Raw genomic sequence first — 25663 nt, 5'->3', positions numbered from 1 at the left:
TCATATTTCCTTTGCAGTGTACCAGATAACCCCCACAATCAGCACAGATCAACTTTGCTCTTTGCACATCTCTTGCTACATCTTTCTACCCTATTAAATCAGTGGGTTTTCACTTTTGGGTGCTCCTTAGAAACCCTGCTCATGCTCACTATGTCTACCTTTGCTCTACTCTGCTCCGTTGACCCAGGATGCCTTTGCAAGTTGATGCGTGTGACAAATAAGTGTCCAGATACAAATGTTTTTAACTTTCCCATGACGTGTTTGTGTTTTTTGGTAGTCTTTCTCTCTTTCCTCGCTTCTGTTAATGATTTGTGTCTTTGATTGTTTTTCAAACTGCTCCGGAACTGCTTAAATAGCTTCAGTGTAGACCTTTGGAAGACAACAGTGGATTCTTGCATAGGTTACTTATTCCCACTTACAGATGGAGCCCTTGCTTTAAGGCAGTCTTTTATCACGTACCTAGCCAGGTTCCCGCAGTTGGCAATAGGGCTCCTTCATGTGGCTGCCTGATTGCAATGGTCTCTTCCTGATAAGGCCTTATGGGTAAATGGGGATGGAAATACTGAAGCATAGAGCAGCAGCAACATTCTCCTAGAGTTTTCAGTGACAAGATACAATCCATTGAGCCCTTGAATAGTTGAGACTAAATCCACTATACCAATCTGGATAGACTTTACTGGAGGCTACCATCTTTGCAAAGTCTACAGTCTAAGCTAGCCTGTAAAGCGAAGGCTTCTCCTGCCACGCCTGCCCATCTAGAACTCAAACCCGGCAGAGTCTCAACATGCCCCCACAAACCTCCAATTCTGCAAAAAATACTATAAATGTGGCTCTTTCAACAATACCTGCCAGACAAATAAAAATCCTGCCCCCTCCACCTACGGTACTGCACTACTGTATGAAATGCCAAGGCCAATGCTGGCACCCCTCAGTTGCAACACACACTGCTGCTCTCAAGCTAGGTTTGTGCTACAAGCAATAAAAATAAAAGTAAAAAAGAATTATGTTTTGCTCTGACCCATCATCACTTCAAATTACCCGTGTTACCAAATGATGGAGTTCCATCTTCTGCAGTCCCACTCGAAGCACGTTTTCTCCAATTGTTCACACAGTGTGCTATGTTAGTACCACGTTCCAGTGAACGGAGGATAGCACAGTGACAACAGAGGATAGCACAGTGGCAACGTGCTGGTCTTGGAAGCAAGACCACACAGAGCAACAGAGGCAAGAATCCCAGATCCACGCTTAGAAACCCAACTGAGGTATTAAGTGTGTTATAAAAAAAAACAATAAATAAACAAAGGTGCAAATATAACTATAGGGTCGCAAATGGCTTCCCAAGTGATCATGAGAGGTTTAGTAACTTTTTGTTGATATTCTGCCCCCATACCCTGCAACTTATATGACTAACGTAAAGGTATCCCTGGGGAAAAATAGATTAATGTGTGCAGAAGGAGACATACACCATTTTAACCAGAAACTAGAAGAAGGTATTTGGAGTAATTACGGCAAAATTAATAAGGAAACGTGCTCAATTTACCAATTCCCAGCCTTCATAAAGAATGCTCTTACGCCAAGGATACCTGGGAGAGCACAAAAGAGGCCTAAATATAACTCTGACATCCAACTAATTAAAAGGGAATACATGAAAGAAATTAGAAGGAGGATTAAAACAGGAGGGGATTTGCTCCAAGTGAGGAATAGTTTTAAAAAAACTAAAACAGGCTTATAAAAATAAGCTGAATACCCTAAAAGCAAAGGTCTATCGAAGAAATAGTGAAAACATGCTGAGTTGTTTAAAAGATAAAAATGATAGTAAGTACTGGAATGTAATAACATTCAAGGAAAACTATCAGAATTAAGCCCAATCTAATCCCATGAAGGAGCAGCTTTGGATCTCTAATTTCTCTCAATTATATAACAAAACAGAACACTCCACATACAATTAGGAAAGCCTCAAAGGGTAGAATGGGCCTTCGTTCCTGCAGCAGAAGATATCAAAAATATAATTAAAAGAAGTAACTCTAGAGGCCCTGGACCAAATGGCCGAAAGCAAACCCAATCTCTTGGTCCTTAGCATTAGATAGTTATTTCTCTTTGATCATAGCAATAAGAGATACTCCGGAATCTTGGAAGGAGGCTCACATAGTGCCAATCTTCAAAAAAGGAGACAGGGAGGCACTAGAAAGTTAAAGACCTGTAGCCTTATTGGATGCAGATTCCAACGTATTTGGAGCCATATTACTCTCCTCACTGGAAGGATGGGCAAATGGAAACAACATCTTAAAGCCAAACCAGCTAGGCTTCCGACTAGACATTGGAAAATGTTTAGTAGGATGGATCCTGAACTATGCACAATGCCTGGCATGGGAGGGAGTACACAAAGTAATATATGGGGCATCGATCTATCTATCTCTAGCTTTCAACCGTGTAGATAAATACATTATGGGAAAAACTAGCTGGTTGGGGTCTCTCGACGGGCCTACTGGCCCCCCTGATACATGTACACAAATATTCAGTCATCAGAACACGCTTGAATCAAGGGGTCTTCTAATGAGTAAAATATGAACTAATAATGTCCTCCTTCAAGGTTGCATTCTAGCACCCTTTCTTTTTAATTTGTATATGGCAGATTTAGGAAATCATCTGGAACAGGCCTCATTTTTTGCCCCAAAATCTTGGCCACAAAAGTCTTTTTGGATTACCTACGCAGATGACATTATCTTTTTAGACTGCACTAGTAGGAATCCAAAGATTATTGAATAGCCTGACAGAATACTGCCTAGAAAATGACTTGGTCATTAATATACTTAAAACGCTCTTGATATAATTAACAGCAGGAAAACAGAGTTAAAACAAGCCCGGTCTGGCTTGGAGGAATTAAGTTGAAAGAAACCGATCAAATGAAATACCCCTTCGAAGAACAAATTAATGGAAGGGTTCTATACAAAAGCTGTAAAAGAAGTAGAACAAATGAGGAATTTTAACTATAAATTTAATAAATTCTCGATTATTCCCCTACTAAAATTCTATAAATGTAAGATCATCCCTATGGTAACATATGTGGCCGAGATTCACCACATTCTTCTAAAAGAGGACTAGAGAACTTTAGTTGGATAAAGGTATTAAGATTACCCGGATCTATACCTATTAATATAATTCGATTTGAATTGGGATTGATTTCCTTGGAGGCCCACATTATATGGAAAACAATTCAGTTCTGTTATAAGTTTAAATGCAGACCGGTAAAAACCATGTACACAGAATTCAAAGCGAATGAAGCGCATTTTAGTAACAACTTAATTGAGTCCACCACAAAGTCTCTGGAAGACGGGGCCTGGAGGGTACCTTGCTTGAGCAGGTCCCGGGGAGTTATAAAAACAGATTCTGGTTAGCAGACTGGTGTAAGACATGTGATGTAGCAGGGAGTGTTGAGAGATATCAAAATGTGACTAGCGACCATAAAGGATTGGTTGATTATGCACAGTACCTCATGAAATACCCATTGTGGAAAGTAGGATTTACTTTAATGAGATTTAGATTGAATATCCTACCAACTAGAAGACATTTGGTGAAATGGAGAAAGGGTGTTGAGGAAAGCTGCAGATTCTGCTCACATTCAAAGGAGTCAATAGAACATTTACTCCTAAACTGTGCTAAATTGAGAGATCAACGTATGCTCTGTTTTAAAAAAATGTATAGATCTATATGGGAGCAATACTGGCTCTATACTTTGGAAGATGTGCAGGTTAAAAATATCTTATCAATTAAGTAAAGCACTGTTCCAATTTTTAAGGATTATTACATTAGTGGAGTAACCAACTTGAAGAATATGAGCCTTGGGAGGACCACCCATATGTGTAAACTCAAAACTAAAACACCAATTTGTATGATCTTCTTGTTTTAATGATCTTTTAACTGTATTTATTTAATATACATGAACCAGGTCGAAACATTTTTAAATGTAGTAGAGGAATGAATAAATTGCAATCTGTTTAGCTAAATTTGTGGAAAGAAATAGTTACAGTGATTTTGATTTTGACTCAGTAATGTTTGATTCTTATAATTTTAAAAATGTGTGTAAGGTTTTAATGTATTTTTAAAACTATAAGCACAATAAAGAATAACAAAATATAATAATAAATAAATAAATCAGGGATTTGAAGCAAATCAATGGGCTGATTGGAACTCTCATCAAAAACCAAGAGGCTTTACATGTCATACCTTCCTGCTATTAGCAACAGGTTATGGCCTACTTTATACATGTTTACGGCCACAAACCCTGCTTTCCCTTAACACACAAGCTCTGCCTGAACTCTAGACACAAGCAATGCATGCCCTTTAGAAACGAAGCCTGTCTGTCCATAACACACTTGGTGTGCCTACACTTTGAACACAAGCCCTACATGTCGTTTTGACACAAGTCTTGCCTGCCCTTGGTCACAACTCCTTCCTGTCACAGTTGAAGAGCAAATGCAGCAGCTATAGAAGTATTGTGAACTTTGCCCCAGACACACAAGGCTAGGTAAACTCAACAGAAGAAGTCATTGATCTCTTGAATCCTGGTGACACAAGGCTTTAAACACAAGAAACAAGAAATCACAGCGTATAAAGCAACTCAACATTCCGCCGACCCCAAGCGACCCCAAGCGTGTGCCTCACTATCCTCTTGTGAGAAACTGTAGTTTTCATAAAACACGTGGGTCCACACCTGCCTTCTGTCCACTTCAACGCACCCAGTAATTTGTTTCTGGCATTGCATCAAAATTTCCTCCAGATCATTCCTTTTGAAAATAACTCACAGATCCTAAACCCTTCTGGGATTTCTGTGATAAACATTAATTAGAAACACATACCTGGACAAGGCTCAGCTCTAGCGAACCTTTGAGAAAAGCCCACTGCGAATGCTTTTGTTATCCTCTATCTTGATTCGCTTCTAACAACAGTGATCTATAGTGCATTTCTGATAGGAGCTAGGACCTCCTTTGAAATTCAGTCCCCTAAGAACAGTCGCTGACTCTCCGCATGCAGAAAGCATCAGGCAATATATTAGCAAGCTTTATTGAGAGTAAATGTTTCCAACAGTACTGAGTGGGCAGGACGTCGGTGTGCAGCCTTCAGCAGGGTAGTGGGTCCTACTGGGTGTGTTGGACCACATTTGTGGGAGGGAAATCATGTCCTGTACTGCGCTCAGTTTTCGTAAAATATAGTAGCAGGGTTTCTTCCACGGATGGAAGATGTCGTAATGAAGACCTGTAAAACAGGTCTTCCCTTCTAATGCTGCCACTACAATGGCACGAGGGCTGTACTTGTAGACTGTTTAAGGAGACTCTGTAAATTACAATATGTAATAGAAATGATCACCAAGTTATCTAAAGGACTTTGAGCGTCCAGTGGGCATACTTTAAAACCCTTCATGCACAAAATCAATTAAAGTACCATCACCCCACCTTATATCAGGACATGGCAGTGCCATTTGGAAAATACAAATGGAGCAGTTTAAAAACAAGAGGCAGTATACAGAATGCTCAGGTGTTTTTCTCATTTCTGAGGCCACGTTTCCCTGGGCCTGGCTGCAACTGGATGTGGTATATGAATTCGTTTGGTGCATCTGGTTCCTTTTTTTTTTCCAAAGGTTCATATAAACCCAAAGTCACCCCAGAAATACGTGTGGAGGTTCCTGCCTTGTGCTCCCCTTTCTGTATGCCTAATCTTTCTTTCGCCCAACAGAGTCACAGGCCGGAGAAGGAGTGGCCAGTCAAAAACATCACGATTTACCTTGGAATAAAAAAGAAATTTCGGCCTCCAACCTGGTGAGTATTTCTTTAATGACACTATACCAGGGGTTTGCAAACGTTGGCTCTCCAGATGTTTTGGAACACAATTCCCATCATATCTAGTCTGTATATTCAATGGAGAGGGTCCTTGGGAGTCGTAGTTCAAAACATCTGGCGAGCCACAGGTTGCAGAGCCCTGCTCTATACGCTGAGGAAGCATGCTTGACGGGGAGTGTTATAAAGGTGGTGAATCCTGAGGGCCTTTCTGTTGCACTTTACATTGGCCCTCATTACAAGTCAGGCGGTGGACCATGGTGCTATTAGCACCATGGTCCATGCCGGATTCCGCCATGGTGGATGGCGGAATTACCGCCCCATTCCAAGGTGAGTGGGGCGGTAATTCCCCATTCACCATTTGCCCTTCCCCATTCCCATTTTTGCCCCATAGGGCATAATGGGGATGGGGAAGGCGCTAATTACGGCACCGTAAATTACGGTGCCCTAATTAGCACCAAGGTTGCTTAGCGCCTTGGACTTTAACGCCTGCAAAAAGCAGGCGTTAAAGTGTGAATCAGGCGTTAAGGGTTAACGGCGCCGACGGCGCCGTTAATCCCTTAACGCCTGACTTGCAATGAGGGCCATTGAGTTGTCTCAATGTGAGGTGAAGCAAATACTGAGAGAAAATGACCCTCGCACCACGCTACAGTAAAGGATACCGACGAGGCCCTTTAAAAAGTGCATGTTTATGTATTCATTATTGACTTCTAGTGTTGCTTTATTTTCCGGAATACCTTTTCTCAGCAGATTCGTACATATAGTTTAATTCCACTTTTTACAACTTGTATTCTAGGTATAATATGTCTTTTTTTTATAGGCCTTTGGGGAGGAGGGATAACGAATAAACATTTTGAGAAGTGGAATTTATTTATTTATTCGTTATTTATAATGCACTTACGCAGCAACTGGTGTTAAAAGGCGCAACAAGACAAGGAGGTGTCGGGGGTGAGAGGGGCAGGGTTAACAGAAAGCAGTTCTACCAGGTCTTGTGAACATTTGGATCGTGCAAGTGCAGTAACAAGGGAGTGGGTGAGGTGGGGAGAAGTGCCAGTCAGAGTGTACTGTGCTAATGCTATTTATTATTTATTTATCTAGCCTTTATAGCAGTGCCCATGACCCTGAGGTATCACGGCACTGGTTACATTAAGTGCAATTGACAAGTTAAAGAAAGCATGCTTTGGAAGAAGCTGTGCTCCATGTTACAAGGGGATACAGCAAATATGCAGTTAAAATGGGTCATATGCAACATTAGGATGGGTGCACACAATTGGGAAAAGCCTCACCTCAAGTTACGGGGGGCTACATCAAATAGGCAGGTACAAATAGGTAATACAGCTCAGGGCTGAGAGTGTCAATCCGGTGGTTACAGGTAACAATAAGTAAAATGCAACATTGGACTGCCTCACCACATCGTGCGTGGGGCTACATCATGCATGCAAACGAGCAAGCGTGACAAGAATAGGTGCAATGGCCTAGACTTGCAAAACCTCCCCTCATGGAGCGGGTGTGGTGGGGCTACATCAGGCATGCAAAACAAGCAAGTGTGACAAGAATAGGTGCAATGGCCTAGACTGGCAAAACCTCCCCTCATGGAGCGGGGGTGGTGGGGCTATATCAGGCATGCAAAACAAACAGGTGTGACAGGAATAGGTGCAATGGCCTAGACTGGCAAAACCTCCCCTCATGGAGCGGGGGTGGTGGGGCTACATCAGGCATGCAAAACAAACAGGTGTGACAAGAATAGGTGCAATGGCATAGACTGGCAAAACCTCACCTCATGGTGGGGGGGCTACATCAATCATGAGCAAGCGTGACTGAAATAGGTGCGGTTACATTAGGTTGTACATGTAGTTATATGAACATACAGGCACAGCCTCACATCATTGCACAGGGGCTGATGCATGCATGCAGACAGATTGGTACGACATAAGCAAGAGAATCAACACCTGGCGCAAACAGGGACTATCATTGTTATGTGCAGTCTTGGTGGTATAGCTGCGCTAGCAGTAGCATGCTACTTGTGTCATGGTAGGTGGGCCCAACGGCAAGCTTACATCAAGTAAGGCGGGGGATAGATGCAGGCAGAGAGGAGGGGGCGTGCGATTGGTCAGAGCTCACAGGCTCGGAGTGGGGCGTGGTGACTTACAAGCAGCTTAATGCAGGCAAAATAGCAGCTTTTGTGCGATATGAGCCTTTGGGGGCAGGTAATAAATCAAAAGGCACAAGCTCGGGGAGGAGCACATTACAGTAGGATGTTACTTATCAGGCAGTAAGATATTATTGAAGCCAGTTAAGGGATGAGAAGTGGGCAAAACGACATTTCCTACAGGGTCATAGTTAGGCATTCTAATAACAGTACACATTGGAAGGAGGTACGACATTGTACATGCAATTCATGGGAACAGAAGCAGGAATAATACTGTGCCCACAGGCTCAGAATAGCGCCTAGATTCTCAGCAAGGTGGATTTGCAGTGGCAGCAGCATTGCGCCGAGGTAGGAGAGAGCGTTATAGTCGTCAGCATTCCGGAGGGCAACGGTCAGGGCCAAGCAAAGGACTTTGAGGGCAGTTCTTTGAATGAGCGCAACATGGCAATGTTGAAGATCAAGGAGTGCCAAAGTGGAGCTGGTAAAGTGCTGGGCACATCCTGCGAGAAGTTCAGGGAAACAAAGGAAGAATCCTGTTGCAGCAGGTAGGAGCGAGTACAGCGCTGAAGCGCAGATGCAGTATAATGGTGGTAGGAATCGAGTTGGAGGTGGGAGAGGGTCCATCTGAGACAGAGTTGGAGATAGTGCATGGGCAGAACAGTGCAAAAGGCTCCCAGCGCCGGGAGGTGTTAGGCACGCCATTGCCAGTGGTGGGTGCTGGCAGGAGGAATGTCAGGTCGGGGGGGGTGTAGAATCGCGCCCCTGCAAGTTTTTACATTGCAATGGTGTTAGAGGTTGGCAATTGAGGGCAAACAGGTGTCTGCGGGTCACATGTGGGCAAGACTGAAGAGTCGATAGAGGTGCAAGTGAGCCTCTTACCTTGATGAGATGGAAATTCAGTACTGCACATGTGCAGGAACCGGAAGGAGAGTGGTGGCGCTAGATCCAGGGCATTACAGCAGCCATGGCCAGACAGGCCCCGACAAGGAAGCAGATAAGGGCCTTAGAATTGGGCCTTGGAAGGGGGCCGGCGTCGCCTGCCGGCTCCCTTGGCCCGGATGTTGATAAAGGCTGCTGCTCCAATCGCAGTCGGGCAGAGGCAGGCATACTGGGATTTTTCTTTGTGTGCTGCAGTCAGCGAGGTTATGACGGCTAAATTAACATGGCCAAAATTACAAGTCAGTGTAAGCCCAGCAGGGTTTGAGGCCTTCGGTGTGCCCGCACGTTGCAGGCACTGGGCAGGGATGCAGCCCAGCTTCTCTTGTCGTCCCATCAGTGCTGCGATGTTAATGGCACAGGGCCATTTATGAGAGTGTATTTCCAAACATAGAAGAAAGCAAGTGTTGCTATTTTCAGTTACGCCCCTGGGGGTGGAGGACTTCTAGTGAAGATCCCCTACCACTGCAAACCATTTTTAGTATATGGTCCCTGGAAGCCTTTAAGTCCCCTGGGTCAGGAAAGCTGTGTAAGCCCCCTATTTTTCACTAAGGGTGATTATATAACCCTACATTAGTTTTGGGTTGGTTCATCTTCTCCAGATGTGCGAGCCGATTTACTACATTGGTAGCTCAGTGTACCTCTATGGTATGCATTTTGTTCAAATGGAATCTTAAAAACCAAGACCTAAGAGAGGACGAGGGACATTTCATAATGTATGCCATAGGGGAGCATAAACACGGGAGACATTCAAAGAATACTTAAACAGTTTTCGTTTGCCTACATGGTGTCACATTTTCAATGTTGTCTCATTCCACTAATTTACTTTCTGGGAGGCTCCAGTTCCCCTTCACAGTGAGAGTATTCAGGATGGCTTAACTCACTGAGGTCAAGTTTGCATTTCTTTGTAAATTCCTGGTGAGCTTGATCAGCCCTCTGTTTAACTACTTCATTTAAAACAGAGAATTACTTTCCCCCTCTAACAACATAAAATAAGCATTTAACCTATTTCATTGTACAATGATCTTAATCTTAGTTCTAATAGAACCATTGCTATCGGTAGAGAAGGAGGAAGGCACAAAACTGAACACCATAAGGTACCTTCAAGTACATTTAACCAATTCCAGTTAGTTATGCCTAATAGTTGCAGACCATATGTTATACTCAGGGTGACTTTAGTTTTACAAATTCTATTAAAAATAATATAGAAAAGCCGCTCTATAGTAGATTATTTTATCAACCTCCTCAATCTTGTTCACATTAACATGCCAAGTACATTTCTTTTGTTTACGGTCTCTCTTGAAAGTGAGAATTTTGGATTTATTTTTTTTTTTTTTCTTTTATTTTTGTTAGGTTGTATTACAACCCTTTAAAAACAGAGAGAAAACAAAAAACAAGCCAAAGTTTCTACATTCATCTCCAATCAATGCCAGGCGTCATCTCTACATCGGTTCCCTATGTCATGGCTTATGTTGCGGACATCGAAAGCGGCCCAACTGTTGAATCCGCCGAGGCATCGCGTAGATAGTCTTTTATAATGCGAAGGAAAGAAACCAGGGCATAGAGCACCCCTCTGTTAGACCCATCAAACAGGGCTCTCCACCAGTCTTCGCGGGTTAGGCACTGAAAATTCTTTGTTATTGGGCTGAAGATATTAGCTCTTTTAGACTCAAACTTTGGACACATTAAGATTAAATGTTTAAGAGTTTCCTTAGAGGTGGAGCAGAAACGGCAAGTGAGGTCCAAGTCCGGGGATTGGGACCAGTAGCAAAGGCGTTCTTTGGTTGTCATGACATTCAACCTGAAGTGAAGATAAGAGGCCCGAACCCACTGGTCTGGAAAACAAGCCAAGTACGATGGTACACATCCATATGCTCTTGCCTCGGCTGGCACTTCACGCATAGACCTAGAATTGGCTCGTTTATCACAGGTCTGGATCCAGTCATTTCTCCATATCTTTAATTTCGCGGCATCTGGGTTTTCAAGCAGCAGTTGCATCGTGATATCATACGTGCTAAGCACGTCATGGCATAGCTTGTTCCATTGAAATGCAATTGAGGGGGCCTTGGCAGACTGTAAATTGTTTAAAATGTCCAACTGGGGCAGTGTGATGTTTGCGTTTAATTTCCTGAAAACGCTTAGGAGGTTCCAAGCGACTCTCGCTTGCATAGATATGTATCCAAGTTCATATCTAATACACACTGTGGCGGTGCCTTTTGGAAGATTAAGCACTCTAGACCAGAAGATGTTTTCCAAGGAATTCCACACCTCAAAGCCGCACCCAAAGGCGTTTTCGCCAGCGTATATCAAAGACGGTACCACCTTCTGCTGGAAAAACATTAGCGTGGGTCTTAAGCTAAATTTTCCAAATTTTTTGTTAATTAAAACTGCTTGGCATGCCAATTGACGGCATTTGTTCTTGGCTGAATCAACCCAGGGGGCGTCATTTCTGCTAGCACTTAGCTGCATTCCTAGGTATCTAGTGTTGAACACACGCCCAATGGGTTCTTTGTTCACATACCATTTAAGGTTCTGCCGAGTCGAGTTGAATCCTTGGAGTCTTTCAAGGACCATGACTTCGCATTTCCCTCTGTTGATAACCAACCCGTTATTTGTTAGGTATTGTTCTACGGCATTCAGTTTGCGCTGTAAGCCTATAGGGGTTAAGTCTATTAGAATGATGTCGTCTGCATAGACTAAGTAGTCAACATGAGAGCCGTGTAGTTTTGGCGGGAAAGTGCGGAGGTCACGAAATACATCCTTGATGTCGGATATGAACAAATTGAATATGATTGCCGCAAGCGGGCACCCTTGCTTGACACCTCGAAAGGTGTCAATAGGTGAAGAAAGGTTGCCCTTTTGGTCTAGGCGAACTCTGATGGTCGTGTTCGTGTGCAGTTCATGAATGGCGGCCAGCAGGCTTGCTGGGCAGTTCCATTTGGTCAATTTAGACCAGAGTAGATCTCTATTAATACTGTCAAACGCCTGGGACAGGTCCACGAAGGCGAGATATATCTTGGCATTGGATCGTAATGCTTCCATTTTCAATAGGTTTAATGTTAAAAGGTTAATACCGCAGCCCAATCCTTTTACAAAACCGGTTTGTCTAGGGTCCATCTGATTGCAATTTGTTGACCATTCCGTCAGTTTTTGTTGGAGGAGAGTAGAGTAGACCTTGCCCAATACATCAAGAAGAGCAATTGGTCTGTAATTCTTTGGATTCCGGCGGTCGCCTTTTTTGAAAATGGGTATAATCACTGCTGATTTCCAGGACACGGGAGTCTTGCAGTTCATGGCAATCCTTTTGAACAGTAACTCACAAAAGGTGGTCCATGTTTCAGGGTGAAGCTTGAGCGTGAAATTCGTTAGGCCATCAGGACCAGGGGCTCTTGAATTGTGCAAGTTCTTAATGACTCTCAATATATCCTCGTAGTCGAAGACCAGGTCCCAATGTGGTAGTACGGGAGGCCTCCAAGCAGCGACCTCGTTGTTATTGCAGAAAAGGTTTGCATAAAAGGATACCCACTCAGCCTCAGCAACCAAATTGGCCTGAAGAGCATGTTGAGGCGCAAGATTGTCATTTATCAGTCTCCAGTATTCAGCGGCGTTTGAGCTCTTCATTTTTGATAACATTAACTCCGCGTCATTCTGCAGCATGATACACTTATGAGACTTGAGCCAGTTCTTATGGTGTTGTTTAAATTTTCTCACAAGGCCATGGGCAATACTGGGTACTTGTTTACGGGCCGATCTTATCTGCCAACGTAGAAGACGTTTTCGTTGTTGCACCTCGAGGTCGAATTTATGCTTCGGAGAGAACAGACTTTTGCCCATTGAGGTCCTGCATTCACGGTATTGAGTTAGCAAATAGTCGTAATCCGTAGAATCGGAGGTCTGGAGACCCCTCAAGATGTTACTTGTTTCAGAGGAGTCCAGATTTAAACGAATCCTACCAGTTCCTGTTCTGATATGAAAGGCCCAAAGATCTCGAGGGTTTTCAACCGTTTCCGTGAATGTCAAGACCACCATATCATGGTCACTGTGCTGCATTGATTGAACAAACAGACTAGTCGTTCTCATATGAATCCTACTGGATACAAAGATGTAGTCCAAGGTGGACTTGAGTTTGCCTCGACGCCAAGTGGGAGCAGCGGGAATATCACCCAGCGTTTGACCATTCAGCATCATAATGTCACGGACCTCCATTTCTAGGCACCATTGGGTTACCGGATGGAGTTCTAAGTTGTTTCCGGTCTTCTTGTAACCTGTTTCGTTCAAATGATTAAAGCAGTCGATGTTAAGATCTCCACAGACTATCAGCTCGTGAGGGGGGCCGGCTTCCATATACTCATCCAAGGACTTTGTAACTTCGTCTATGAAGTTTTTAGTTCCATGAACCTCATGATTCCAATAGAGGTTAAAAATACAGATGGAAGTCGAGGTTCCAGCGGGTGAGCTACCCACCCCGACCGTAGTCACCTGAATATATGGAGAAATGTCAATTGAATTCAAAATCCGGAGACCAGAGTCGATCCTAGCAGCTACAAGGAGGCCTGCCATCGGTCTCCCCCTGGTCTGTTTGAGAGCCGGTGTGAAGGCAATTTCAAACCCTTCCAAAATGGGTTTTTCACAGAGCCAAGTTTCTTGTAGGCAGATAAGATCCAGATCTTCGGCCCAGGCGGTGTTAAACAGATGACTGAAGCCTCTTGTATTCCAGGAGCCCAAAGTAAGGGCTTTTTTGTTGTTAGAGTGCCTGAGAGCCTGGCGTTAACGAGGCATGGTGTTATTTAAGGTTTCAGCAACCCACGCCCAGTCGTTCCCTTGCGCCAAGGATGAGGGGTCAGACACTGGCCGGTCTTCAGTTCGGTGCACTTGGCTGGCTCCTTGAATTGTAATCTTGATGTTGTTTTGACTAGGTGTCTCAATCATCGGCTTCCAAGTCTTCTGTACCAGGGGTAATGAGCTTAAGTGCGAGGCTGCAAGAGCCCGCTCACTTGAGCGCGTTGGTGGAGTTTTATCGTCTCTGCCCGCTTCTATCGGGTTCGCAGCTTCACCCAATGTCTCTGCTGGGGCCCGTGTTGGGACTAGTGAGATGTCAAAACCTAGCGACATTAACACCGGACCGGCTTGGAGCAATGTATCAGCTATGATTTTTGATTGAACGTGTAGAATAACTGCATCGTTTTTAGTTTCCTCGAGGAATTCTACAATTTTCAAGTCACCAGATTCAATAGCCCGCAGACTTGGGACCAAATGACATAGCCACAGAACATTGTGGCGATTCATTATCAAGTCATCAGCAGAGTCAATACGTTCCAATAGTACCTGGTGGTAAGAGGACTCCTTCTTCGGATAGTTACTCGTAGGGGGTTCTTTTATTGATTGATTTTTCAATGTAGGATTTCCTTGTGGAACCCCCATGGCCCTGAATTGCGACGGGTTCATCTGAATAAGGTCTTGTACTTTCGTGCCTGAAGGAACAGACTTTAAGGCTTTGGATGGTTGCTGGCTAGTGTAAAGATTGAAAGAAGATTGAGGTTCTAGATCTTTCGATTTCGGAGGATCTTTGTTACACTGATTGCAGATCTTCCGGCGTTTCTCCTCGAGCGTCATGAATGGTTTAGAGCAGCTGTTCATGTCATCTGTTAAAGTTGAAGTTGGCCCAGTTACTTCACATAAAGATATAATTCTTGAAGCTTTCCGGGCCGGCTTTTTGGGCAGAATGGAATTGAGGCCAGGCAGATGTAAACCGATGTCAAGCTGATTGATTATTTGGGGACAAACTGCGTTCGAGGGATCTGTGGTGTTGTCAATCTGTTTAGATACCACGAGGGGGATAACCGACAACGGATTGTGCTCCGCAGTCTCGTTCGCTTTCGTGGCTACTTCATCCTCATATGTCGATATGTTTAACAACTCCTCCGAAATACCGCGTAAATCGATTATCGGTTCGATGGCCGGATCCAGATCGATGGTAGTAACATTTGACAGCGATTCACATGCGTCTTTTTTATTTTTTAGAGTTGTTTTGTTGACAGTTACATTCAAAGTTTTTAGGTTGCGCAAGAATTTCCTGGGATCATTACCTCGGTTCCTTTTTTTCATGGGCATGTTTTTTGATTTTTTAGGTTCGTTGTTTCTACAGTTTGCAGTTTTCGAGCCAGAGATAGACCGGCTTGTAGGGTGTTTGAATATGTCAAAAACTGCAGCAGCAGCGTCGGTTTCAGAGTTTAGTGCATCGACCGGTACCTCTATGTCATAAACAGAACCAAGATTTAGCTTTGACGAGGCAGCCAATTGAGGATCATGAAACGCCAAGTTCTCTACAGCTTGAGTTTCCAGGCAAATAGCCTGAAAATTGGTCGAGTCAGATGGAGCCAAGTCAGTGGTGGAGAGGTCAAGGTCGGCCGTTTGCGGGCCAGAAGCACGTGGAACAAGTAACAACAAAGAATGCTCTTGACCTTCTTCAGCTGTCGCCTTTTCAATATTAGCCAGCTTATCTGCGTTTCTCCTGCGATCAAGAGCAGTGGCTTCTGCAATCTGGGCACACGTGGCTACAGGTATCCGAGAAGATGAACAAACTACAGAATTATTTGAGGTTCGAGGGCTCTGTACATCTCGGTCTTCAAGAACTTCAATATAACCAGGATTGTCGGCTTTTTGTTGAAAAAGGTGTAGAGCCTGTTTAGCCACTTCAGCCAGTAGTTTTCTGTCTAAGAGTGCATTTTTGTTACTGTCTGTTAAAGCAACTAATGCCAGTTCCACTTGTTTGTTAGTGTGTAAGGATGAGTTCTTTAGAGTCGTTTGAGACGTTTCCAGTTCAGCAATCTTCGCATAAACACCACTGAGCGAAGCTGTTAGGTCTTTTATGTTGTCGTTTATATGTTCGTACATTTTTAGAAAAGGCGCCAAGGCAATTGTGGTTGATGACATGATGATACTTTGAAGCTCTTGCATACTTGGAGTATAGCGTGCGTTACCAGAGCAATCCATTGTACGGCCCTTGGATTGTCTTTTGCCCACTGGAAATCGTCTAATTTTGGGAAAAGGGCGCTCCATTAAGGATGAGTCCGATGAAGACAAATCTGACTTGTCTTCAGATTGCGAACTCACGCTTGAAGGTCCATGCATACATTGATGTGAGTTAGACGATGGGTCATTTTGCGATATCACCATAGCGGGCTTCTTCTGTGAGCATAGAATGCTCGGTGAACCACTCGAGCGTCTACTTCTCCTTCTTCTTTCGATCAAATTGGTCGTAAGGAGGCTCCGCGAGGGACTTTTAGCCAGCAACACTGATGGAGGCACCCCGTCCACAAGGTTATGGGACGCTCTCGTAGGGGTTGTAGCCCCTGGCAGGCAGTTTTTTATTGCCGAGTTATTCAACCTACTTTTGTTCAAGTGCTTAAGGTCCATTAAAAGTTTATTAACCACTTCTAGGGAGTTTCTGCGGTTAATTGGGTCTTTTTCTTGTGGAATCAGCACCCTCACTCCCTCAGCATTTGCAAGGGAGTCACAAGCAAAGGATTGTGAGTCCAATTTTTGAACCGGGTTGAACACTTCATTGGGTGTGAGCGCTATGTCAGGCGCACTACTTTCGTACAACGTGTTTAGTGGAAACACTGGCGAAGGTAGCAACTTCTCGTGTGCACTGTAGAATCGTGTGCGTGGGGAACCATTGCTTGCTTCTATTTGTGTTCGAGCATCTACTGCATCACAATCACCGGTAATCACATGGAGCACCTGGGCTCCGGGCCTCGCACCAGTGAGTTGACAAGAAGGCGTTTGCGTGGTAGCAGGGTCGTAACGCGTTGAACTCATGTCATTTAATGCAGTACTGGCTGGAAAATCAAAAGGGCCGTGTGTTAGGGCCGATTCAAGCATAATCATCGGAATGGACTGTACTTCATGTGAACTAGCGCACTTGTCAAGGATCGCATCACTTTTACTTTGATGCGGGGAGCGGGATGTGAAAGCCTGGGGTGGGATCATTTTTGTAGAGCTGGGCTGGGCAATAACACTGTCAGTGGCCGACTGTAGAGCAGGTGCCACAGCCACTCTCTCAGCCCCCAATACCTCTGCCGCACCTCCCATTTGCCAGGACTGAGGAAGAAGATCTCGATCCACTCGTGAAGTAGTAACCACACAATCACTTACTATCTTTTCATCGTTGTCGTTGTCGTTGTCGCTAGGCATAGATGTCGAGTTCGCGGCTGGCTGCGTCAGACGCTCATCTTGGTTCTTGGACTGTATGCAGTCAGAGACAACAGAGACAACAGAGACAGGTGTGTGGAGCGCCTCCGAGGACTCCGCTGAGAGCCATGAATGTTCGGAGTCAGGGCATGCCGGTTCGCGCACACGCTTTCTTTGGGCTCGGGTCTTTACAGCGTTACTCACGATCTTTCCTTTCTCCAGAGCCATAAGAGCGCTTGTTCGCATTATGGCAGGGACTAAAGCGGAGATGAGTACGGGGATGGGTACTGTAAGCAAGAGGCCAGGGGAGTCTATAGCCGCACCCCGGTTTCCACGGACTTCCTCGGACTCCTCAGACTCTGCCAGACTCCGCGCCCGCTCCGCGGGGAGAGGCAGTTTTTAAGCTGGAGACACTCCCACAGCAGCAGTAGAAAGCGAAGAGTCACTGAACACTCCTGGTCACTCCTCAGACTCTGCCAGACTCCGCGCCCGCTCCGCGGGGAGAGGCAGTTTTTAAGCTGGAGACACTCCCACAGCAGCAGTAGAAAGCGAAGAGTCACTGAACACTCCTGGTCACTCCTCAGACTCTGCCAGACTCCGCGCCCGCTCCGCGGGGAGAGGCAGTTTTTAAGCTGGCGACACTCCCACAGCAGCAGTAGAAAGCGAAGAGTCACTGAACACTCCTGGTCACTCCTCAGACTCTGCCAGACTCCGCCTAAACCTCTTTGCAAGCCTATGGGGTTAGAATCTAAATGGATTAGTACTTCCGTGTATGGTAACCAGCCTACCCGAACAACACCAATTATCGCAGGGAAAAGATTGGCCTTGAGTAAAGCTTCTTGAATCTCTGCCATATACAAATTAAAAAGACAGGGTGCCAAGACGTACCCCTGTCACAATTCTACCTTTAACTTGATTTCCTCCGAAAAAGAGCCTCCTGAATCTAAACAAATCTGGAGGCTATTATTGTATGAAATAGCAGCAGCATGTTCAATAAACCCAGCAGAATCTTCCATGCTCTTAACACCAAACGTGATTTCTGTCTACCTTGTCAAATGTTGCTGCCATATCGAGGATGACTTTAAATAAGACAGAACCTTTACTTCTTAGTACTTTCTGTTGACATAATCCATATGTTGGGTTAGAACTCCCAGGCAGGATCGAGGGCCACTAGGAGTTCGCAGACTCCGAACTCATGGAAGGCCCAACACCTTCCTTTCCCAAAAGGAAGACAGGCCCAGACAGACAGCAAGTTCAAACTGTGGTTTATTACAGCCAAAACCAACAGGGATCAGTACAAGGATAGACACAAATCCAGGACCAACTCAACATCTTCCGGCTCGCAGGCCAATTTTGTACCCAAATGATATCACGAGTGGCGCTAAAACCTGGGTCCTTCTCCAGAAAACCTATCATCATTGGGGATTGGGTGCTGAGTGATAGTCCACCTATAGTGGATCCTATATGTGTTCGTTTACTGGCTCTCCCATGTCAGGTGTCTGGCCTGACCCGTCCCTGATTACCTAATACTCTGCAATGTTGCAGTGTGAGGGTCTTAGCATGGTTCTTGCCAGTTGCTACCCACCCTTAAGGTCCTAAGCTGTGATTGGCTAGAGCTGACGTTGCCCAGGCCTGGGATTCGAAAGGTTCTCAGCTCGTGGTGTACCTTCACAAGGTAATAAGAAAAACTATGTGTCTGCATTGTAACGTGTGCACCACCAAAGACTATGAGAGTGCTCATTCTCATCATGCAACACTCCTCTCTCAATGTAACTTCTTTATTGCAAGCCTTTTTCTGGCCGTGTGAGACTGTTCCTTGTTCCTCGCTGCTAGTTTCGGTTCATCATCGACTTGGCAGGGTCACGTGTCCAGAGACCGTGTATTGCAGCTCTGTAGCTCCGAATTAGTCTGATTTTATGAAGAATTATTCACATTTACTGCGGCTGGAGTTACTGTAGTTCAGGTAATGGAATGTCATTCGTATGTTGGTGGCCTTGGCAGCCGGCCCAGTCCCACACGTTTGCTCTTCTGTGCAGCCTGGATTTTTTCAGCTCCTGCCGAGGGTCTGTGGCCTGTTTGTAATTTACCTAAACCATGATATGGCTTCTACATGTTCGTGTTATTCTATGGTTTTCCATATGTTACAGTTACCTTGGTTCTGTCAGGTCCCATAGGTGCTCCTGCAGTTTCACAAGGGTTAATGGCATTTAAGCGTCTGCAAGCATGCATTCAGGATCTCTTGCTTCTTGTGATTTCTGCGTTGCTGCGGTTAAGCTAATGACAAGATGATAAAGAAAGGCGGTATGTCTTTGGGCCTCATTACGACCCTGGCGGAACGGGTTAACGGGCTCCGCAAAAGGAGGCAGACCTGTTAAACCCGTTCCGCCACATTACGAGCTCCCCTCGCGGGACCCGGTAAGTACGCCTGGTAAAACCAGGCCCGTAATCGGCCCGTTGTATGCTCCCTCTCCCATTCCCATTCAGCCCTATGGGGGCTGAAATGGGAATGGGGAAGGTCCGGGCCCGGGTTCCTGGAGGGAGGAATTACCGGGCCCTCCAAACTCGGAATGGCCCGGTAATTCCCCATTCTGGGAACCCAGACGCGATTTCGGCAGCACCCATGCCACCAATAGCGGCATGGCTACCGCCGGGGTCATAATGAGGCCCTTTGTGTCTGTCCTCTAACTTCTAGAACTGCACGCTTGTGTTCTTCATGTATTCGGGCGTGTGATTGTGTCCTGGTTTGTGGTGGGCATGTGTGCTTCATGTCTAACGCTACTATGTTATGATGTCTCTAGCAACGTCAGTAGTGTAGCTTCTTGGCACTTTAGTCAACTGTCAATTGAAGTCTCCTTAATTGCATCTTGAAGCTCCTCATCCACTCTGGGTAGCATTTGCACTGCTCCTGGGCTGTAGGGGTTGGCAAAGTGGGTACCTTTCGCCATACTTGTCTGGCATAGGAGCACTAGGTATAGGTCTGAAGTGGTATTTGCGGTTCTTATTCCGGGTTACGAATCTTGTGGGAGGGGGAACAGGGGTAGGAGTCGAACATCCCTCTTCACATATATAAAACCATTTAGGGAGGTTGCCATGTTTCTCCGGAATCCGATTTCGTACCTACATAACCATCTGTTCTCTTCTGCCCATCTAATAAGATCCTTCAAAAAAGTGTATCTATTAAAAATAAATTGGACGGTAACTTAAAGGCGAGTCTCATTTGGCCTTTTTAAAAATGGGATAAATGGGAACTATTAAGGCTTTTCGCCATGACAAAGGTGTTGTAATGGAAGACCAGAGTGTGATATCTGCTTTATAGGCTATATTTGCTAAGCCATCAGGGCCGGAGGGCTTGGAGTTTTTGAAATGTCTTAAGGCAATTTGTAAATCTTCAATATCAAAATTTAACAACCATCTTTGGGTTGTGTCAGGTGACTCAAAGCAAGAGGTCTCTTTGGTTCGATAATATAAATTCCATAAATAAGCACACCAAATTGATTCAGAGATGATTTGCATCATCCAATGGTGTCATTAATGTCTATGTTACGCTCACCTGGTCTCTGCAGAGGCGTTGGGGCACGGTTTCCTCCATGAACTGGAATCACCCCCTTCAGGCCTCTCCATCAGTAGAAAAGCTGTGAGCGGTGGTACGTGGTGATACTGCTCCTGCATGGAGATAAGAGTGTGAGAGTGTGTGAGTGCGCCAATCTGTGATTGTTGTGCCTCTCGAACCCTTCACCCCAAAGTAAGGTTTCTGTGAGCATACACCGGCCCAAAAAGCTCACCTGTGAATTATGGAAGATAAGCTCTCTGTCCTGCAACTTCTGGCAGGGGTGCGTCGAATGGGATCTAGTTCCTTCACTGATCCCTGATAAATTTAATTAGTCCAGTCCAGCTGAAACTATGCTTCTCCTTATGATTGGTAAGTCTTTCTTGAGCTCTTGTGATGCTGTTCGTTCTGTTTAATGTCTTTATATGTTGCTCCTATTTATGCGGACAATAATGTCTATCCTCGTTTTTCTTCCCTTGGATGGAAATGCGGCCTCAATGCAGCTATGAGACACGGCCGGATGGAAGATGGAGGCTACCGCAATGTTCGACAGCAGGTAAGTGATGGATTAAGGAAAAGCGCGAAGTATGGCAAAGCGCAACCTTAAACTGACTGTTTTTTCGATGTCTAACCTTGTCTTCTGTTTTTCCTTGCAGGCGCTGCTGTCGACGATGGAGTGTGTCGTGCTGCGGTGCCAAGATTACGTTTTCGGCGTTCCGGAAAGTTTAAAGATGAATACTTGGTTCGCCGAAGAGATGTACAGGTAAGAACAGCTTCCCCCAGTTGGCAAGTATGCTGGCAGGAGCAGGTTGTGCATGAAGCAGGATCTTCAAAGGTAAGTCTGACCTCAGGTGACGGTGAGCATTACGCTGCTTGCAAGTGCAGAATAACGGGAAGCTTCTGTCTTGAGGATCGGGGCATCTTATATAGATGAGATTGTGGGCACGCCCATTAGGGCAGGCTTACCAGCCACACCCTGCCACTCCTAGAGAGTGAGCAGGTGCGAAGGCAATCCATTAGCAGCCACACCCAAGAATGCACTTGGGGCTGCTTAATGGATGGAATGTTCAAGGTTAATGCATCCTGCTTAATGGATGGAATGTTCAAGGTTAATGCATCTGAAGTGCTATGTCCATAATAAAAGCTTTTTGTGTTAAATGGATGTTCTTGTTATGTTTGTTCATGAGAATGTGCGCCAAAGGCACCAGGACAGTGTCCACCCAGGTCTCCTGTGCATGCGTCCCCTGCATGCCTGTGCCCCTGACTTCATGACCATGACAGCCTACCACTCTGGCACTTTCTTGGTTCAGGGCCCTCAACCCAAGCTCCTCCTCTTTGACCGGCACCTGCCATCCCTCATTAACTTCCTCCCAATTCCTGCTACTCCTTCTTCCACTCTCTCTGTCACCCCTGCCCCCTCTGACTGTGTACCACGCCCCTATACCCCTCCTCGGAAAACCTTCAAAGGTGGAGGTCTCTTGCATCTAGCCACGCTTAATGCTCGTTCTGCCATCAAACACTCTGCCGACATCTGCCTCGCTCTTGAAGACCTTGATCTCGATATCCTTGCTCTTACCGAGACGTGGTTCAAGGCCAGCTCAGTCATCTGCTTTACAAAGGGGCGTTCCAGTAAAGGAAAACATTTTTTTAACACTTTTTATTTGCATTTTTGTAGACACACCAGCCAAAAACAAGTCCGACGTTCCCCTCCCCCCCAGCTCCCCTTCTTTTAAACACTTTTTATTGACATTTCAATAAAACAGTCCCTCAGCCATTCCCCCCGCTCCCCAACCTTGAAAATCAATCCCCCCCCCCAAATTATCAAATCTTAACCAACCGTACAACCCCTTCCCCTCTAAACTTTCCCTCCCTTCCCTCCCCACCCCAACTCCAGAAAAAAATCTGTTTTCCATTAGTCACAGCAGCCCAGCACAAATGTTCACAGTTCGGTGGGATTAGAGTCAATCCATCTGCAAACCCCATCTCCGAGATCCCCTCTCCCTCGTCATCGCCTCTCCTCCTGATACGTCATTTCACGGAGGGCGCAGATCATTTTCTTTTGCGAGGTCATTCAACAATTGGGACCAGTGAACCGTTACCTCCCCCGCATCCTCCTCCACCTCCAAATTCTGCAAAACCGTCAACTCCGCTAAGCCCCATCTTCGTACATCCTTCCTCCACAACTGAATTGTCGGACCCAGGGGGGACTTCCACGCAATCGCCAATCGGCTTTTTGCCAATATAAGTAGAAACCGACCCATTCTGTTCTGTAATTTGTTACATTTCCCCCCGGTAGGTTCCCCCACAGACAAATCTCCGGACTTCACTCCAAGTTGGCTCCCACTAACTCATTTACTCCCTTAATCACCTCATCCCAGTACTTTATTATTACCCCACACTCCCACACCATATGCCAAAACCCTGCCTCCCCTAACCCACATCTGGGGCAGTCCCCCGGATGTTCTCCATTCATTGCCTTAAGCGCCAATGGGGTAACATACACCCTGTGCAGAATGCTAAATTGAACCAACTGCAAACGGCTGTTCCTCAAGGATTTCCGGACCAGGACCCAGACCCGCTCCCACTCCTCACTCGAAATGGAGCGTCCCATATCCGCTTCCCATTTCTCCTTGACTTTCAGCTCCCTTTCTGCTGACCTCTCTCCAAGGGCCTTATATACCCGTGAAATACGTCCTCTCCCCCCTGCCCGATCGAGTAACTGTCATCAGCCGTCACGGCCATTGCCGTAATTGGCGGTTGTATCCGCGTTGGAGCTGGAGACACAGAGGTAGAGTGTTTTAGTCCTTTCTCTGTGTTCTTGCTACTAGTCCCAGTTACGTGACACAGCGCCGCTGGAAGTATTTAAACTCCCCGCATCCGGGTAGTCGCTGCGTTGCAACCCACTTTGGACACTTCCTGTTTCCGGGTTTACTCGCTCCGATCCTCTGCCAGATCTGCCAGAGGGTTTCCTGTTTTTCCTGTGTTCCTGTTTCTTTCCTCGGAACGTCACTATTTCCTTCCGCTACTCCGGGCGGTACTCCGGTGTGCCTATATTCAATTTCTCCCTCTCTTCTGATTCCGGGAATTCTTCCCGGTTCTCTCTTCTTGTTGGCTCCTCCGAGCTGGCTTGCTGCACACCTATTTTTTCCTCTTTCTGGAACCATTGCCATTTATTCTAACTGCCACAAGGAGCCTCCGTCTCTCCTGACTCGACGATTGGACTTCTTCTACTCAGCAATTTGCCTCGCTCCATTGCTCCCTTCAGCGACTATCCTGGCATCGGATTGAAGAGTCTACACTGCTTCACAGGGTTTTTTCCCTTTTGGGTTTTTCCCTGATTCCGGCTTGGTTCCGGAAAGGGAGTCACGGGACAGCTGTTTATCCAGCGGTCACTGTGGCTTCCCTCCGTGACAAGCACATTCATCATAAGAAAGAAAGAGACTATCTTGCATGACGACGTCTACAAGAAACCGCCAACTCAGACAGCTCAGGTGAGGAGAGTGTGCTTGTGGGGGAGAAAGAGTTTGAATTGCACCACTCATCACAGATTGCAACGCCAAAAGCTTCAAGGATGTCCGCTGAGGATCAGGTTCAAGAACTGTGGAAGGCTTTTCAAGCAATGTCTCAAGAGCTACAAGGAGTGAAGACCGAGAATGCTCTGCTTAAACAGATGGTATCAGCTAGAGAACCTGCCCCTCCGGAATTACCACCCATGGCGCTGTCCTCTGGGAAATTCGATGGATCTCCAAAAAGGTGAAGGAGTTTCTGGAAGCCTGCATGGTTTATTTCACTTTTGGGCCTCGTCCCTTTGTTACAGATCAAGCACGGGTGAGTTTCTTAATTTCAAACATGACAGGAAACGCCCTGTCTTGGGCTACACCATTGGTGACTAGTGGAAACGCCATTTTGCAGGATTTTCCAGGGTTTCAGAATTTGCTGAAACAGACTTTTGAACGACCAGAATTGTCCTTTACCGCCTGCGAAGATTTACTGGATGTCAAACAAGGTTCTCTAGATGTATTATCTTACATCTCCTCTTTCAAAACCTTGGCAGCTGGAGCGGGGTGGCCTGAGACAGCACAATATGCCATATTCAGGAGAGGATTGAAGGAAGAAATCAAAGATGAACTGGCCAGGTCTCCTCGTTCACCCACTTTTTCAGACCTACTAGCGGCGGCTCTTCACATAGAGTATCGCTTACAGGAAAGAAGGGCGGAGTGTCGCAAACAAAGAAGCCCTGGTTATCCTTCAGAACCCTCTGCACACTCACTCGCTGGGCGCTCTACTGCTGCTTCTTCCGAAGAACCAATGCAGATTGGCGCCACCAGAGCACCGTTATCAGCTGCTGAAAGACGTCGCAGAAGAGAAAAAGGATTATGTGCCTACTGTGGTTCAGACCAACATCTTCTCAAGGACTGCACAGAATTACCAAACAAGAGGTCGGGAAACTAATACTCTCGGCGTCAGTAGGGACAAACGACCGGGGGTCTCCCAACATTTCTCACCGCCCCTATGTCTCTCTTTCAGTTGCATCTTCCGAGTCTGAAGACGACTCCAGACTCATGGTGATTCCTGTTCAACTTGACCTAGAGAACAGACAAGTTAAGACCCTAGCCCTACTGGATTGTGGAGCGGCGGGTAACTTTGTTGACACCCTGTAGGCAGACAAGGTGGGTCTCCGCCGGAATACCACGGAAGGAAGGTCAGAAGGTTGAAGGAGTGGATGGGACACCATTGTCTTCTGGTCCTATTACCCATACTACGGAAGAGCTTTCTTTGACGATAGACCAACACAAGGAAACCTTATGTTTTGACATCATCAGGGCCGCCCATTTTCCCATTATATTGGGCATCACATGGCTCCGCAGACATAATCCATTGATAAACTGGTCTGAGAATCAGCTAAGCTTCAATTCCCCCTACTGCGCTACTAACTGTTTTCGGTTAGAGAGTAGGAGAGATCTACAGCCAGTCAAGATTTTTCCCAACAATCATGTGGGAGTCCAT

General features: G+C 45.8%; 1 protein-coding gene across 11 annotated transcripts in view; it reads left to right on the top strand.

Moving 5' to 3' along the window:
* The window catches only part of ARAP1 (ArfGAP with RhoGAP domain, ankyrin repeat and PH domain 1), a 2533956-nt gene that overhangs the window by 2386605 nt on the left and 121688 nt on the right, over positions 1-25663 (top strand). For all 11 annotated transcript variants that reach the window (XM_069640265.1, XM_069640269.1, XM_069640271.1 and 8 more), the window contains one exon: positions 5731-5813. In XM_069640265.1, coding sequence (XP_069496366.1) covers positions 5731-5813 — 83 coding nt within the window. The remainder of the gene's footprint in view (positions 1-5730; positions 5814-25663) is intronic.

This window comes from Ambystoma mexicanum, chromosome 7q (genome assembly GCF_040938575.1).
Source record: "Ambystoma mexicanum isolate Mex_15411 chromosome 7q, UKY_AmexF1_1, whole genome shotgun sequence".
NCBI classification, from domain to species: domain Eukaryota; kingdom Metazoa; phylum Chordata; class Amphibia; order Caudata; family Ambystomatidae; genus Ambystoma; species Ambystoma mexicanum.
This window is presented reverse-complemented; position numbering and strand designations above follow the sequence as displayed.